Source organism: Bubalus bubalis, chromosome 1 (assembly GCF_019923935.1).
Source record: "Bubalus bubalis isolate 160015118507 breed Murrah chromosome 1, NDDB_SH_1, whole genome shotgun sequence".
Classification (NCBI taxonomy): Eukaryota; Metazoa; Chordata; class Mammalia; order Artiodactyla; family Bovidae; genus Bubalus; species Bubalus bubalis.
The window spans coordinates 30,902,652-30,919,272 of record NC_059157.1 but is presented as its reverse complement, the minus strand read 5'-3'; the positions used below and the strand labels follow the sequence as shown (position 1 = coordinate 30,919,272).

Below are 16,621 nucleotides of genomic sequence, written 5' to 3'. Positions count from 1 at the left end.
TCTCCAACACCACAGTTCAACAGCATCAATTCTTTGGCGCTCAGCCTTCTTCACAGTCCAAGTCTCACATCCATACATGAGCACTGGAAAATCCATAGCCTTAACTAGACGGACGTTTGATGGCAAAGTAATGTCTCTGCTTTTTAATATTGCTATCTAGGTTGGTCATAACTTTTCTTCCAAGGAGTAAGCATCTTTTAATTTCATGGCTGCAATCACCATCTGCAGTGATTTTGGAGCCCCCCAAAATAAAGTCTGAGACTGTTTCCACTGTTTGCCCATCTATTTCCCATGAAGTGATGAGACCAGATGCCATGATCTTCGTTTTCTGAACTTTGAGCTTTAAGCCAACTTTTTCACTCTCCTCTTTCACTTTCATCAAGAGGCTCTTTAGTTCCTCTTCACTTTCTGCCATAAGGGTGATGTCATCTGCATATCTGAGGTTATGGAGATTTCTCCTGGCAATCTTGATACCAGCTTGTGCTTCTTCCAGCCCAGCGTTTCTCATGATGTACTCTGAATATAAGTTAAATAAGCAGGGTGACAATATACAGCCTTGACGTACTCCCTTTCCTATTTGGAACTGGTCTGTTGTTCCATGTCCAGTTCTAACTGTTGCTTCCTGACCTGCATATAGGTTTCTCAAGAGGCAGATCAGGTGGTCTGGTATTCCTATGTCTTTCAGAATTTTCCACAGTTTATTGTGATCCACACAGTCAAAGGCTTTGGCATAGTCAATAAAGCAGAAATAGATGTTTTCCTGGAACTCCCTTGCTTTTTCCATGATCCTGCGGATGTTGGCAATTTGATCTTTGATTCCTCTGCCTTTTCTAAAACCAGCTTGAACATCTGGAAGTTCACGGTTCACGTATTGCGGAAGCCTGGCTTGGAGAATTTTGAGCATTACTTTAATAGCATGTGAGATGAGTGCAATTGTGCGGTAGTTTGAGCATTCTTTGGCATTGCCTTTCTTTGGGATTGGAATGAAAACTGACCTTTTCCAGTCCTGTGGCCACTGCTGAGTTTTCCAAATTTGCTGGCATATTGAGTGCAGCACTTTCACAGCATCATCTTTCAGGATTTGAAATAGCTCAACTGGAATTCCATCACCTCCACTAGCTTTGTTTGTAGTAATGCTTCCTAAGGCCCACTTGACTTCACGTTCCAGGATATCTGGCTCTAGGTGAGTGATGACACCATCATGATTATCTTGGTCATGAAGATCTTTTTGTACAGTACTTCTGTGTATTCTTGCCATCTCTTCTTAATATCTTCTGCTTCTGTTAGGTCCATAGCATTTCTGTCCTTTATCGAGCCCATCTTTGCATGAAATGTTCACTTGGTATCTCTAGTTTTCTTGAAGAGCTCTCTAGTCTTTCCCATTCTGTTGTTTTCCTCTATTTCTTTGCATTGATCGCTGAGGAAAGCTTTCTTATCTCTCCTTGCTATTCTTTGGAACTCTGCATTCGATGCTTTTATCTTTCCTTTTCTCCTTTACTTTTCACTTCTCTTCTTTTCACAGCTATTTGTAAGGCCTCCCCAGACAGCCATTTTGCTTTTTTGCATTTCTTTTCCATGGGGATGGTCTTGATCCCTGTCTCCTGTACAATGTCACGAACCTCCGTCCATAGTTCATCAGGCATTCTATCTATCATATCTAGTCCCTTAAATCTATTTCTCACTTCCACTGTATAATCATAAGGGATTTGAGTTAGGTCCTACCTGAATGGTCTAGTGGTTTTCCCTTCTTCAATTTAAGTCTGAATTTGGCAATAAGGAGTTCATGATCTGAGCCACAGTCAGCTCCTGGTTATATTTTTGCTGACTGTATAGAGCTTCTCCATCTTTGGCTGCAAATAATATAATCAGTCTGATTTCGGTGTTGACCATCTGGTGATGTCCATGTATAGAGTCTTCTCTTGTGTTGTTGGAAGAGGGTGTTTGCTATGACCAGTGTGTTCTCTTGGCAAAACTCTATTAGCCTTTACCCTGCTTCATTCCGTATTCCAAGGCCAAATTTGCCTGTTACCCCAGGTGTTTCTTGGTTTCCTACTTTTGCATTCCAGTCTCCTATAATGAAAAGGACCTTCTTTTTTGGATGTTAGTTGTAAAAGGTCTTGTAGGTCTTCATAGAACCGTTCAACTTCAGCTTCTTCAGCATTACTGATTGGGGCATAGGCTTGGATTACTGTGATATTGAATGGTTTGCCTTGGAAACGAATAGAGATCATTCTGTCGTTTTTGAGATTGCATCCAAGTACTTAGTGCAGTATAAAAACAAAGACGATGTGGAAGAGTTATTCAGAGCATCCACATTTCATTTGGTTCTCTAACCGGAGTTTAAAGTCATTCCACATATTCAGCCTTATAGTGAAACTGAGCTTTTTCAATATAAATGCATTTCAGGGGCACTTGAGGCTTCCTTGCCTCTTACAGTTGGCTGCAAAGAAATTAACTGAGAAGACTGCTAAACGTTTGACCTTTGTTAGTTAAACTAAATAATTTCTGCTAAAAGCATAAGGACTAGCATGACCTAAACTAGTTGGTTTTGCTAGTGGTCACTCCATTTTTATGGAAAGCTCAAGTTCCCTTTCCCCTATACAAAATCAGAAAATAGACAGACCCTCATTTAAAAGAAAATATGTAGTATTTTTGGATCTTTTGTCTTCTGAGACTATGATAATTATGATAGGCAAATTCTGGAAGGGGTTAGCCTCCCAAGCGATACACCGATACACTTGGAAGGCGCTTTGATCTCCCCACCCTTTGTCAGCTGACCCCATTGTCGTTTTCATCTGACTTATAAAATCACCCCATGTGGCCAGCCTAGCAAATCATCAAGAAACCTGCCTCCCTGCCCTCATCCTCTTCTGTGGAAGGTGGAAGGAGAGAGAAGAATGCACAGGAGAGATCATTAGAGTATCTATGACTGAGCTATGGGGCCACCGTGGGGAGGGGGGTTTGAACATCAGTCGCTCCAAATGCCCCCCACCCCCCCAACTCCACTGCATCTCAGCACCACCACTCATTCATCTTTCACACAGAACCCTTTGGAATAAGGTTGTGTTTGAATGAAGGGTACAACAGTCTTTTGAAGACTTAAATACAGTCTTCTAGGCAGTAGCAAGCTTGCCCACGGAGATGGTCCTGGCCCACATGATTCTGTCATTTTTGAGTCATTGATATGAACTGAGCTTCACTAGCCAGTGAGTGAAACTCAGATTCTGAGAACAGCCCAAAATTCTGTCTTCCACCTTCTGCCCACTGCTACCCCGCCAGATATTTGCAAGACTCTCTCCAAGGTCTGTCTGTCCATCTGTGAGACTTACATGCCACAGGCCCTGGCAGTTCGTGGGTTCAGTTCCTGGTTTCTGCTGGTTTTTATCTCCACTGGCCACCTGCTGTTCTGGACCTGGGCACTCCTCCTCTGGTTGTAGGGGAAATATCTCCTCCTTCTCAGGGAATGGAGCCACAGCAGAGCTGATTGGAGCCCCGAGGGATGCCGGGGAGATGGGAGTACTGGACTGAGCTGGGCTTGGGGACAAGGTCGGGGGCCTTTGACCTGGGGTCCCACTGCTCCATCTGGTGTACCTCTTAGACTTACCCTCTCACCTCGTGGTTTTCATCCCCAGGCGCTGTTACCTGGTTTCATCCATCAAACCATCCAGTCCATTAAAGCAAGGTTCACGTTCTTTCCCAAAGGCCCTCGAGACTCCTCCCTGCCCCAATCAAGCTAGAAGTCATATCTGGACACAGGAGGTGGTCCACCCCAGAGCACCCAGACACTGCCAGGCAGTGGAGGGGGGTTGCTCAGTGTCATAGGTTGGCCTGGGTCCAGTTCTGGCGCGTCAGGGTGATTTATAACAAGGGTGAAATCCTACTTGGAAGCAGAGGAGGAGAGATTATGTAAATCCATATGAAAAAGAAGCTTCAAAGCTCACAGATACTCTGCTGAGAGCCTCAACCCCTTTCTGAACGGCCTTTCTCAAGTGAGACCTTACAGAACCCCAGGTAGGAACAAGTGGCCCCCAGATGTCAGGAGGGATTTCCCTGCCCTCCACCTCTCCCTCTGCCTGCCCTCAGAAGCCTCTCTGGGGGACGCTGGAGATCCTTTCTCAGAACATGACTTGAAAATCACACTGTGATACAAGATTGCAGCAAGGGAGACAGTTACATGCACCGAATGTTGCCACCTCCCTGAGAGCCATGTGGGGCCCCTCCACCTGCTGTTTCAGATCCATATGTGTGTGGGAGGCCACAGGTCCTGCTGGATGGTAGGCCCATCCTCCACATGGCCACCATCGTGTCTTCCTGAAATTCACATCTGACTCTTTCACTCCTTGAATTCCCTCATAGGATGAAACCCTTGGGCACTCAGTTCTTTGCTCATAGTTGTCCCCCTTCTCTGCGGCTCCCCAGAAAATAGCCCTGCACCTCGCAGGCTGCTGGCACACTCCCACTTCAGCCCCAGATTCAGGTTACACGACCTCGGAAAAACCTTCCCTCACTTCCTGCTTCTCAGTCCCATCCTCACCTCCAGGTGTGTACATCACCCTCCCCCTCTGCCCCAGATTATTGTTCAGCCTTCTGCATAGGGAACTTTTCGTCTGTCTGTCTGTCTCTTCCACTTACATAGAAACTCCTTGAGGGCAGAGATGTTGGTGGGAGGGAGCTTATTCACTCTCCCAGGTGCTTCTCAAGCCCCCAGAAAATGCTGATGTGCAGAGGGCGCCCAGAGTTGAATGAATGAATCTGCAAGGTACCACGAGTGCGCTTGTTGAGATGTGCATGACAGTCATTAAACAAATCAGCTCCAAGTTAAAGAAAAAAAAACAGAGATCATTGGTAAAAAGCTTCACAGTTGCACGCCTTTCAGTAGTAAGTCTATTCCAACGAGAGCTCAGGTTTTAAAGGCAAGTTTTCTTTGTGGAGGCAGCTGAAGCTTCTGCTGTTCTGTGCAAGTCTTTCCACCCGAGTGCACGTGGCTGTGGCAGTAACACATTTCAGGGTTGAGGGTTGATTGTATTTGCAGCACAGGGAATAGGTGAGTCATGGGAGGGGTGTGTGTGTGTGTGTGTGTGTGTGTGTTTGCAAGGGTGTGTGTGTGTGTGTGTGTGACAAGTGTCTGGGTCTTAACGAACTGCTTACTTGGTAATTGTCTTTCTACAGGTGATGTATCACCAATCAGTATGTCTCCCATCAGTCAATCTCAGTTTATCCCACTTGGGGAAATCCTTTGCTTGGCCATCTCCGCAATGAACTCGGCAAGAAAACCTGTCACCCAAGAAGCACTGATGGAGCACCTGACCACCTGTTTCCCAGGTAATGGGAAAAGGGTGATATACTTTCCAAATGGATGCGCACTCTGGCCACCCTGGGGCTTTATATGGACACTTCATCCCATGATTAAATTCAATAGGAAAAAAAAAAAGTCTTTGCCAAAACCAACCAGTGACTTGTCTTAGCTCCACAATTAAAAATCAAGGCATCAGTGTTACTTCAAAAATAATTTGCCACCTTCAACTGTAATAATTTCTCATTGGCAATGAGGGCAAGAAACTAAATCAGAATCCACAAAGAAGTCTGTGAAAACTACCACAATTCCATTTAACCTTTACAGCTCAACCTTCCTAAAGTATGTGAGCATCTTGATTCATGGCAGGTTTTGTTTCCTGCCTGCTTTCTTTCTTTTCTTCCTTTCTTATCTCCCTTTTTTTTTCTTTTCTTCCTTTGATTTTCTGCTTTTCTTTTGGTGTCATTTAATGGCACCCCACTCCAGTACTCTTGCCTGGAAAATCCCATGGACGGAGGAGCCTGGTAGGCTGCAGTCCATGGGGTCGCTGAGAGTCGGACACGACTGAGTGACTTCACTTTCACTCTTCACTTTCGTGCATTGGAGAAGGAAATGGCAACCCACTCCAGTGTTCTTGCCTGGAGAATCCCAGGGATGGGGGAGCCTGGTGGGCTGCCATCTATGGGGTCGCACAGAGTCGGACACGACTGAAGCAACTTAGCAGCAGCAGCAGCAGCAAGCTACTTCAGGGAGAAAGCGATGGCACCCCACTCCAGTACTCTTGCCTGGCAAATCCCATGGATGGAGGAGCCTGGTAGGCTGCAGTCCATGGGGTCGCTAGGAGTCGGACACGACTGAGCGACTTCACTTTGACTTTTCACTTTCATGCATTGGAGAAGGAAATGGCAACCCACTCCAGTGTTCTTGCCTGGAGAATCCCAGGGACGGGGGAGCCTGGTGGGCTGCCGTCTGTGGGGTCGCACAGAGTCGGACATGACTGAAGCGACTTAGCAGCAGCAGCAGCAGCAGCAAGCTACTTCAGAACAGAAGTAGAAAGCTTAATACTCTTCAAATTCTATTTGAAAAATGCATTTCAATGACAGTTCTAAAACTTTGGAAGGATTTAGGTATCATATTTATATTTTTGTTTTTTAAAGCTTAGACTGTTTACTTTTTCATAGTTTACTATTTGAGAATAAAGTTTTGAAGTCTAGTTGAATATTATTAAAATAGTCAAACTTTTATTTTTAATGCATATGTTATAAGTCGAAAAAATAGTCTAGATTTTGACCTCTATTCCTGTTTTGGACATTCACATTCTAAAGAGTTTTTAGTAAGACATTTTCTAGTGAAAATATCTGTAGGCTGATACTTAAGCCCTTTTATCATGCTTCTGTATTGCTTGAATTTTTTAAAACAACTTTTATATACCAGTTCGCATTACAGAAATATAGATATTTTTTAAAAGATCTGAAAAGAACAATTGTTGCTTTTCATTTTTCTAAATAGGTCTGCATACTATTATATGTAGAGTGGGTAAGCAACAAAGTCATACTATATAGCACCAGAAACTGTATTTGGTCTCCTGTGATAAACCATAATGGGAGTGAATATAAAAAGAATATATATATATATAGGTATGTATAACTGAATTACTTTGCCATAGAGCAGGAATTAATACAACATTGTAAGTCAACCAAACTTTAATTAAGAATAAGTAAATAGGTCCTCATCCCTCCAGAATGATCAGTTAAATTGGACCAGTACATGTTAAGTTGTTACACATGGATCTTCCTGGGAGGAAAGTGACTGCTTATGGACTTGACATTGGCTTTGGAGTTTGCTGGAGACTGTTGGTGTGATCTATGCTGTATTCTGTCTCCAATTCATCCCCTTAAATCGCTTCCTACTGAATTCTTCCTCGGTCAGCGTCCTTCATGAACACAAAGAAATCATCCGAAGAAACCCATTAAGTTTTCAGTCTAAAGTTCTTACCATACAGAACATGAGCATGTGTGCTCTGTTCCAACAGTTGTCAGACTTGCAAGATTAAAGCAATATGTGTCTAAATAACCTCCCATCGGCATGCAGTATATTTAAATAGCTATTTTTGCTTTGGGAGATGGAAAGATATAGATAAGGAGAAAGGTCAGATTCCAGCCCTATATTAATATAGAGCTCACCTTTGCTCTTTACATCAACAGAATCTGAACTCATGATGAACTTTGGGAATGGAATCTGGATGTGATGGAATATGCAATCCTTGACAGTCTCCATCACAGCCATCCCTTTACAAGTGCACCCTACAGATTTCTAGTGGAACCCTGAACTTCATAGATAATTGGAAATAATCTGTCATTATACTCAGGCTTAATAGTAAAATAAAAATCATAGATATCAGTGACTTTCAGCTAAAGCTTTGAAAACTCCCAGTTAAGGGTATGGAAAACGGATTGGACAGGGAATGTTTCTACTTGGTTTTTTCCAATTAAACATTATTTGATTGATGTGCTTGAAAATCCCCGTCAAAACTTTAGCTGTAAATTCTCTCTGGAAACTCTTATTCCTTCATTTGTGAACAACCAGAAAGCATGTTCTTCCTGGTAGTAGACATGATTACATTGCAGTCATGATTCCGTGTAGTTTCCTGAGTTTTCTAAGATCAGCACTTGGAAGGCCTCCAATCAGCAGATTCTATAGTACAATGGAATTTTTGTCTTATAGCTATAATAGCTATAGCTATTTTTGTTATAATAGCTGTTTTTAATGAATGACCCTTCAGCTTTCCTTTATTGTAACAGCGTAGTAACTTGTCAATCATGAATTCTTCTAAATGAGGCTTACCATTTTTTGAAAAACTTCCGTTAACAATGTTGGTCAAAAGTACGCTACCATGTAGGACAGAGTCAGTTTCAAATATGAGTTTGTCATCTGGTGCTGTGGTTCACCGCTCTAGTGGTCGTCATTCGTGAGACTCTAATGTGAATAATGTCTTATTCTGAAAGTTGGATTCTGTGTGACTGCTGCCCCCTGAAGTTGTTCAGCAGAACTGGAATAGTTCATAGGGCTACTCACAGGGTAAAGAAGCTACGTTGTTCCTCTTCTGTGCAAGCATTTTCTGTTGTATGTTGGCTCTCACAAATTGCAAATATATGGCTTGGGTTAGAACCCAATTCAGTTGGAACTCATTCTTGTTTTGAAAAGAAACTATCATACAATGTTTTAAAATTTTTTTGATATTATATCAGCCTTAATAACCAACATACATTTGCATACAAATCAACATACATTTCTCAAGAGGAGAGCCTTAAACAAAAAGGAAACCTTGCTGCTCAAAAATTAAATAATTATGTTAAACAATACATCATTCAGAAGTACTGTTAACTTCTTCTACCTTGGTCATGAAGGGTGCCTTCTGAAGCATGCATGTGTACTAAGTCGCTTCAGTCATCTCCAACTCCTTGCCACCCCAAAAACTGGAGCCCACCAGGCTCCTCTGTCCATGGGATTCTCCAGGCAAGAGTTCTGGAATGCGTAGCCATTCACTTCTCCAGGGGGTCTTCCTGACCCAGAGCTGGAACTTGCATCTGTTACATCTCTGAATATGTAGATTCCATCATACATGGACTCTCTCCCCTTGAGAACTGCAGGCCATTTCTAGTGTTTTTGTATTTTACTTTCTTAGTTTTGAAAGGACTGGGGGAGCCTAACCTCTCAGCTTACCCAGTTATTCTAGGTGGTTACACAATGTTCTTTGATGGTAATCAGAGTTTCCATGGGTCCTGACCCAAAGTTGAGACTGCTGATAGCTAATATTTGTGAGCGCTCCCTGTGTCTGGCACTATTCTACATACAGTAAACTCATTTAAACTCACAGCATCCCTCTGAAGATAGGTACTATTGCTGTCCTGCTTCCCTGGTGGCTCAGACAGTAAAGAATCTGCCTGCAGGGCGGGAGACCTGGGTTCTATTCCTGGGTCAGAAAGATCCCCTGGAGAAGGGAATGGCTACCCACTCCGCTATTCTTGCCTGGAGAATCCCATGGACAGAGGAGCCTGGCGGGCTGCAGTGCATGGGGTTGCAAAGAGCTGGACATGACTGAGCGACTAAGCATGCACAGATTATTATTGTCTAAATTTTGATGACACTAAGTCGAGGCTCAGACTGCCTCAACTACCAGCTGCAGTAGTTCTCTAGAGCAGTCTTAACAAAGTCCAGACATCTATTGTCGTACAGTTCTGGATGCTACAATTCCAAGATCAACACATCGGCAGGGTGGATTGGTGTCTTCTGCAGGCTGTGAGAGAAGAATCTGTCCCAGCCTCTCCCTGGGGCTAGTAGTTATCTGCCTTCTACCAGTTCCTCTTCTCATTGTGATATCTCTGTGTCCAGGTTTCCCCTTTGTAGAAGAACACCAGACATAGTGTGCATCAGGGCTCACTCTAATGACCTCACTTTAACTTGGTTATCTCTATAAAGACCCCATGTCCAAATAAGGTAACATTCTAGGCTACTGGGGATGAGGACTTACATATGAATATGGGGGGCAGGGGGACTCACACTTAATTCAACCAGTAACATCAGCTACCAGTGGTGAAGCTGGAATTTGGATCCTTGCAGTCTGACCCAGGAGCCCGAGCGTTCAGTCTCCCCTGAAATTGCCATTTTTGTGGGTCAGACATGGTTGCATATTGCCAGGATGATTCCACCTGACCTATTTCCAAATGATATCATTCAGGTCAGTCTTCGAAATATGATCACCCTTGATTTGTGGCACTGAGGAAGAGAGAACATTAAAGAAATTAAATGTGCTACAGCCTGGAGAATTTATACTCTCTGAAGAATGTATGTTCTTAATCGTCTCTTTAAGCGTGTTAAGACAGCGCGTAAACGTGCACACAAAACTCGGAAAACAGTCACTGTACAGAAGGGTATCTGTGATTTTCTTGTGGAACATCTATCTAGAGAATACAGCGGTTTGAGACTCGGTGATCAGATGGATGTAAGAGCCTGTAAGCTTTCAGTGGTGTGTTTATTAGCGCTCTCCATGAACCTCCTTTTGCTTCTGACAGAGGGAGGAAGGTCTCACCTAAATATCATCACTGCTGTAATCACAGGCAAATTTGAGGATGATGATTTCAGAATTGGAAAGTACATCCTAGACAATGGTCAAGTCTAGTTGCCCTTTTATATAATTTATAAAATTAAGTTTATTAAATAAACTTAATCTTGGAATGAGAGTATGGAGCAGCTTCAAGTGTATGTGGTAGCCTCTATATATTAGATTCCTTTTCAATACCAGGATGGCTCTCTTAACCATGACTTTCTGGTTGCTTTTTTTTTTACTTTACAATATTGTATTGGTTTTGCCATACATCAACATGAATCCGCCACGGGTGTACACGTGCTCCCCATCCTGAACCCCCCTCTTACCTCCCTCCCCATGCCATCCCTCCGAGTCATCCCAGTGCACCAGCCCCAAGCATCCTGTATCCTACATCAATCCTGGACTGGTGATTCATTTCTTATATGATATTATATATGTTTCAATGCCATTCTCCCAAATCATCCCACCCTCTCCCTCTCCCACAGAGTCCAAAAGACTGTTCTATACATCTGTGTCTCTTTTGCTGTCTCGCATACAGGGTTATCGTTACCATCTTTCTAAATTCCATATATATGTGTTAGTATACTGTATTGGTGTTTTTCTTTCTGGCTTACTTCACTCTGTATAATAGGCTCCAGTTTCATCCACCTCATTAGTTGCTTTTATTGAAAGTCTTTTCTGTAAACTTACAAGATACTGAAAACGTTTTTTCTTCATTTAAGGATATTCTGTCTTTGGGACATCTCTGGCAGTCCAGTGGTTAGGACTCTGCACTTCCATTGCAGGGGGTCTCAGGTTCGATCTCTGGTAGGCGAACTAAAATCCATCATGCCATGCAGGGCAGCCAAAATAAAATTCTGTCTTGAACAGTTCAGTTCAGTAAAGGTTTATAACAACAGTAGCCACCTAACTCCATCTAGCATCCATTTTTCTCTTCCCAGCGTTTATCTTTTCCTGTTCTGTTGGTAGTCCAATTCTATAAGAGTTATCAGAGAAAACCAGGATTCACGTTAAACTTAATGAACACCTTTGAATCCTGCTTAGTTGCTGTATGATGATACTTAGAAGCTGGGCAAAATTAACAGGATTCTGTCTTAGTCCATGTGGACTGCTATAACAGAATACCATGGACTGGGCTGCTGAAACAACAGACATTTATTTCTCACAATTCTGGGACTGGAAAATCCAAGATCGAGGCACCTGCAGATTCAGTGTCTGGTGAGAGCATCCTTCCTGGTTTGCAGACAGCCATACCCTCACATCGCAGAGAGAGAGAGCTCTAGTCTCTTCCTCTCCTCATAAAGGCACATCACGAAGGCTGCAAGCTCATGACCTCATCTGAACCTAATCACCTCCCCAAAACTCCCACCTCTTAGTAGCATTGCCCTGGGGATTAGGGCTTGAACATGGGGATCAGTTTGGGGGGGCACCATTCAGTCCATAAGCAGACTCAAAACACTCCAGAATCAACTGCACCCTGCTCCTTCCATTCTCATGAGTGTGTCCTTTGGTTTCAGGTGTTCCCACCCCAAGCCAAGAAATTCTCCGGCACACGCTGAACACGCTGGTCCGGGAGAGGAAGATCTACCCGACTCCTGATGGCTACTTCATCGTCACTCCACAGACTTATTTCATAACTCCTTCCCTCATAAGAACTAACAGTAAATGGTACCATCTGGACGAGAGGATACCTGACCGGTCTCAGTGTACCTCTCCCCAGCCGGGGACCATCACGCCCTCTGCCTCAGGCTGCGTCAGGGAAAGAACGTTGCCCAGGAACCACTGCGACTCCTGCCACTGCTGCAGGGAAGACGTGCATGGCGTGCACGCGGCCACCCTGCAGAGGAAGCCCGCCAAGGACTGCAAAGACCCTTACTGCCCTCCTTCCCTCTGCCAGGTGCCAGCCACTGAAAAGAGCAAAAGTACTGTCAACTTCTCGTACAAAACGGAAACCCTCTCCAAACCGAAAGACGGTGAAAAGCAGTCCAAGAAATTCGGGCTCAAGTTATTCCGGCTCAGCTTTAAGAAGGACAAGACCAAGCAGCTAGCCAACTTCTCCGCCCAGTTTCCTCCCGAAGAGTGGCCCCTGCGAGACGAGGACACGCCGACCACCATCCCTCGGGAGGTGGAGATGGAGATCATCAGGCGTATTAACCCGGACTTGACCGTGGAAAACGTCATGCGGCACACTGCACTGATGAAGAAACTTGAAGAAGAGAAGGCGCATCGGAGTAAAGCCGGGTCCTCTGCCCATCACAGCGGAAGAAGTAAAAAGAGCCGGACTCACCGCAAGTCCCACGGAAAGTCTCGGTCACACAGCAAGACGCGAGTGTCCAAGGGAGACCCGTCCGATGGTTCCCATCTGGATATCCCGGGCGAGAGGGAGTATGACTTTTGCGATCCTCTTACCAGGGCCCCCCGGGAGGGCTGCTTCATCATCGAACACAAAGGAGATAACTTCATCATGCATAGCAATCCGAACGTGATCGAGTCTCATTTCCCCATGACCCCAGAATGGGACGTGTCTGGGGAACTGGCCAAAAGGAGGACTGAAATGCCTTTTCCTGAGCCTTCCAGGGGAAGCTCACACTCGAAAGTGCACCGAAGCCACAGCCATACCCAGGACCGAAGGTCCAGGAACGAGAGATCCAACAAGGCCAAGGAGAGGTCCAGATCGATGGATAACTCTAAAGGCCCTCTGGGTGCTTCTTCTCTGGGGACGCCTGAAGACCTGGCCGAAGGCTGTAGCCAAGATGACCAGACCCCCAGCCAATCCTACATTGACGACAGTACTTTAAGGCCTGCACAGACTGTCGGTCATCAAAGGGCTCACGTTTCGTCTGCAAGCTATAAAGAGGTGTGTATTCCAGAAATAGTCAGTGGCAGCAAGGAACCGCCCAGCACTTGCAGCCTCTTGGAGCCAGGCAAAGCGCCAGAGAGTTTGCCATCCTTCGGTGAACTCAACTCTTGTCCAACAAAGACGGCTGCAGATGACTATTTCCAGTGCAACACCTCCAGTGAGACGGTGCTCACGGCACCGTCCCCTCTGGGGAAGAACAAAGAGGACCACGACACTCTGACCCTGGCGGAAGGGGTGAAAAAGCTGCCTCTGTCAGACAGGCAGGCCCCTCATTCCTCCAGGGAGCCTGCAGGGCACAAGGAGGAGTCGCCAAAGGGGCCGGGCGGGGGTCCAGTCGCTCCAGGCGCCGTAGTCGAAGGCCTTGCCAACGGACGCCTCATCCAGCATCACGGCACCGAGCCCAGCACCCTGGACAAGAGGAAAGAGATATTCAGCAAAGACACACTGTTCAAACCTCTTCACAGCACCTTGTCTGTAAACAGCTATCACAAATCAACCCTGTCCCTCCTCAAATCGCACCCGAAGACCCCTGCCGACACACTGGCAGGCCGATGCGAGAAACCAGAGCCGTCCCTAGGGACCTCGGCTGCCCCCGCCCTGCCGGCCTCCCAGCGTCAGCAGGAGTCAGTGGGGAACCAGGAGGCCTCTTTCGACTATTACAACGTCTCTGATGACGACGAGTCTGAGGAAGGGGCCAACAAGAACGCAGAGGAGGAGAAAAACAGAGACGATGTAGGTACCATGCAGTGGCTCCTGGAGAGGGAGAAGGAAAGAGACTTGCAGAGGAAATTTGAGAAGAACCTCACCCTGCTCGCCCCAAAGGAAGCCGACAGCAGCAGCAACCAGAGGGCCACCCATTCGGCACGTCTAGACAGCATGGACAGCAGCAGCATCACAGTGGATAGTGGATTCAACTCCCCACGGTAGGGAGCGGCGTCTGTGCGCACACACATATGTCCACCGGGGCCTGGGGCTTTATGCAGGTTAACTCAGAGTTTCTAATTTCAGTCTCAGTTCTGTGGAAGAGGGTGAAGAGTTGTGTGAGTTGCATTGTTAACAGCCTGTTTCTGACTTCTTTTTCAGGAATTGAAACAAATGTTTCTGCAGCTGTAGAGATCACCAATCTGGACTGGTGGGTTGGCTCCTTCCCGTCCAATCTAAGACCAACATTTCCCAGTATTTCGATGTTGATATTGCCACCACGCTGATAAAGGAAGGGTTGTTCGTTTTTTTTTTTGTTTTTTTTTTTCCTTTAAGTCTTTCAAAAAACAGTAGTTTTTTTGAGTAAAATGAGTAGTCAGTGTGACAGTGGGAGGTAGGGGTTGGGAATAACTTGATTGACTCAAAGATGGGGAATCCATCTAGTGAGAATATAATAGCTCATCTCACAACCTCTGCAGCAGATCTAGAAGCTTGTTATCGTCTCAACCCTGACTTTCTGTGCAGCTGCACCCCTTGCTCTCATACACCTTCCTCTCACCACTCAAAGTCTGCAGGCACGTGGAACTGGTCCCGTCCCAGAAAGACTGGGGGCCTGTGCTCCATCAGATCGAAGTGCATGCCAGCACCTTCTTTTCTCCTCCTGCAGAATCGGCACTTTGTAGGCACGCCGATCATGGTGCCTTCCTTTTTGTAGGTGCTGGTAATTCAGCAGAGGGTTAACAGCTGAGTGTGCAGTGTGCCCAGTGGCCACAGCCAGGGCACTGAAGTGGTTCAGGGGGTTAGGAAGCAAAAGGGAGTCTATGCCATTCCTTTTTTTTCTCCTTAATTCTTCCTTCTCTTCCAAGAGCGACTTGGGACCTGACTCTCCTTCTGAATTCTACTCCAGATTGGTGATTCTGAGATGCAGAAATACTGTTGAGAGATTGACATCTCCCATTAGTTGTGATTCCCAACTTTTTATAGCAGTTTGTATTTGAACAAGTCCAAGATACGAATATGTATTTCTTATATTTATTTTAATTATTAAAATTAGTTGTGTTGTAATCCTTTGACTCTGTCTCTGGGTAATTTGGAGACAGAGCATCCCAAAACCAGAACAGGGAATCGTTCATCTGTTTGCCTCCTATTAGACCTTGGTTATTTCTTAAAGGGCTAGTTCTTTATTACCATTATTATTATTGTCAAGTAACATTTCTTTTCCAAGTTAATACGTGTGGAAATCTGATGTCTAAACAAACCACAGAGATGGCACCCTGGTTAACGTGGAAGCCAGGAGCTCCATGTCTCCTCTGCCCACCCTCAGGGACCTTAAAACCTCAGGGGGCCATGGCACTCAGTCTGCAGACTACTGGCCTGTTACATGACTTTGCTCAGAAATAATTTTTGCTAAATGTTTTTTAATCCCACATGAAATCTTAATTTATATACCAATTGTTTTATATATTCTTTTCTCTCTGCTTCCCTCTTCTACTCTCATTTTTCCTCTTGATTTCCTAGTAGGGGATAGCAGATAAGCATGACTAAAAGTTTGCCCTTGGTGGTAGACGTTCACTACCATTGCTTATGGAAGGTGTGGGTTATTGGCCTGGACCTCCTGCTCTGCTGTTTCTTATTCTATGGGCTCTCCCTGCTCGATGCTTCTCCACACCCGTTTCCAGCTCTTCACGGGGCACTCTTGGCCCCTAGACCTCCACAGAGGGAAAACCACTGTGCTCCAGAGATAGTTGTAAGGGGGATGTTGAGAGGTTAGTGGGTTCTGACTCAAAACCTGACCACTGCATAATATTGAACGTTTTTTGTATGGGGGCAGGTAAACAGAAATGTTCATGTAATTGTTGAACCAGTCTCTCCACAGAATATATTTTATTATCTCTAAATTAGGAGTACAGATAATGGAATTGATGAATGGGACCATTTCTTGAACAAAGCTTATTTGCGTTGCTTTAATAATGTACTCAGGGTCAAATGTGCTGTCCTGGTAGGTCATCCTGAGGAGTCTGTCTTCACTCAGGAGCTATCTGCCCTCTCTTATTAGGTAGAATTTTCTTTATGGGAATATGTAGATCACCCATAAATGTCATGCAGTTAGAGAATCTATAGAACAATTCCTGATCGTACCCCTTTTGTTTTTGATATCCTTTGGTTAGAACCTGGGTGACAAACTTATTTTTGATATTTACTTTTAAACTATATTTCCACTCTACTTCGATAAATTTACTAAGTTACCTTTCGAATGCATGAGGATTGTCTGTGAAGGAGGATATTTGAGTTACAAGAAGTTTTACTCTCCAGTGTAAGGAGTCTTTTAGCCAAATAGCATTATCATGCTGACACAGCTGCACCGTTAAGATACAGGAATCTTCAGGGGCCGTTTATTCAGATCTTTCAGTGAAAGAGCTCACTGAGCAGCAAAGGTCCA

General features: G+C 44.9%; 1 protein-coding gene across 7 annotated transcripts in view; it reads left to right on the top strand.

The window, feature by feature from the left end:
- Positions 1 to 16,621, top strand: part of STOX2 (storkhead box 2) — a 197,875-nt gene that overhangs the window by 171,836 nt on the left and 9,418 nt on the right. For 4 of the 7 annotated variants that reach the window (XM_044938443.2, XM_044938448.2, XM_006075125.3 and 1 more), the window contains 2 exons: positions 5,170 to 5,322; positions 11,918 to 14,183. In XM_044938443.2, the coding sequence (XP_044794378.2) occupies positions 5,170 to 5,322; positions 11,918 to 14,183 (2,419 nt within the window). Of the gene's footprint in view, positions 1 to 5,169; positions 5,323 to 11,917; positions 14,188 to 14,343; positions 14,489 to 16,621 lie in introns of those variants that run through there. The other 3 variants (XM_044938444.2, XM_045164706.1, XM_044938446.2) reach the window with 3 other exon arrangements.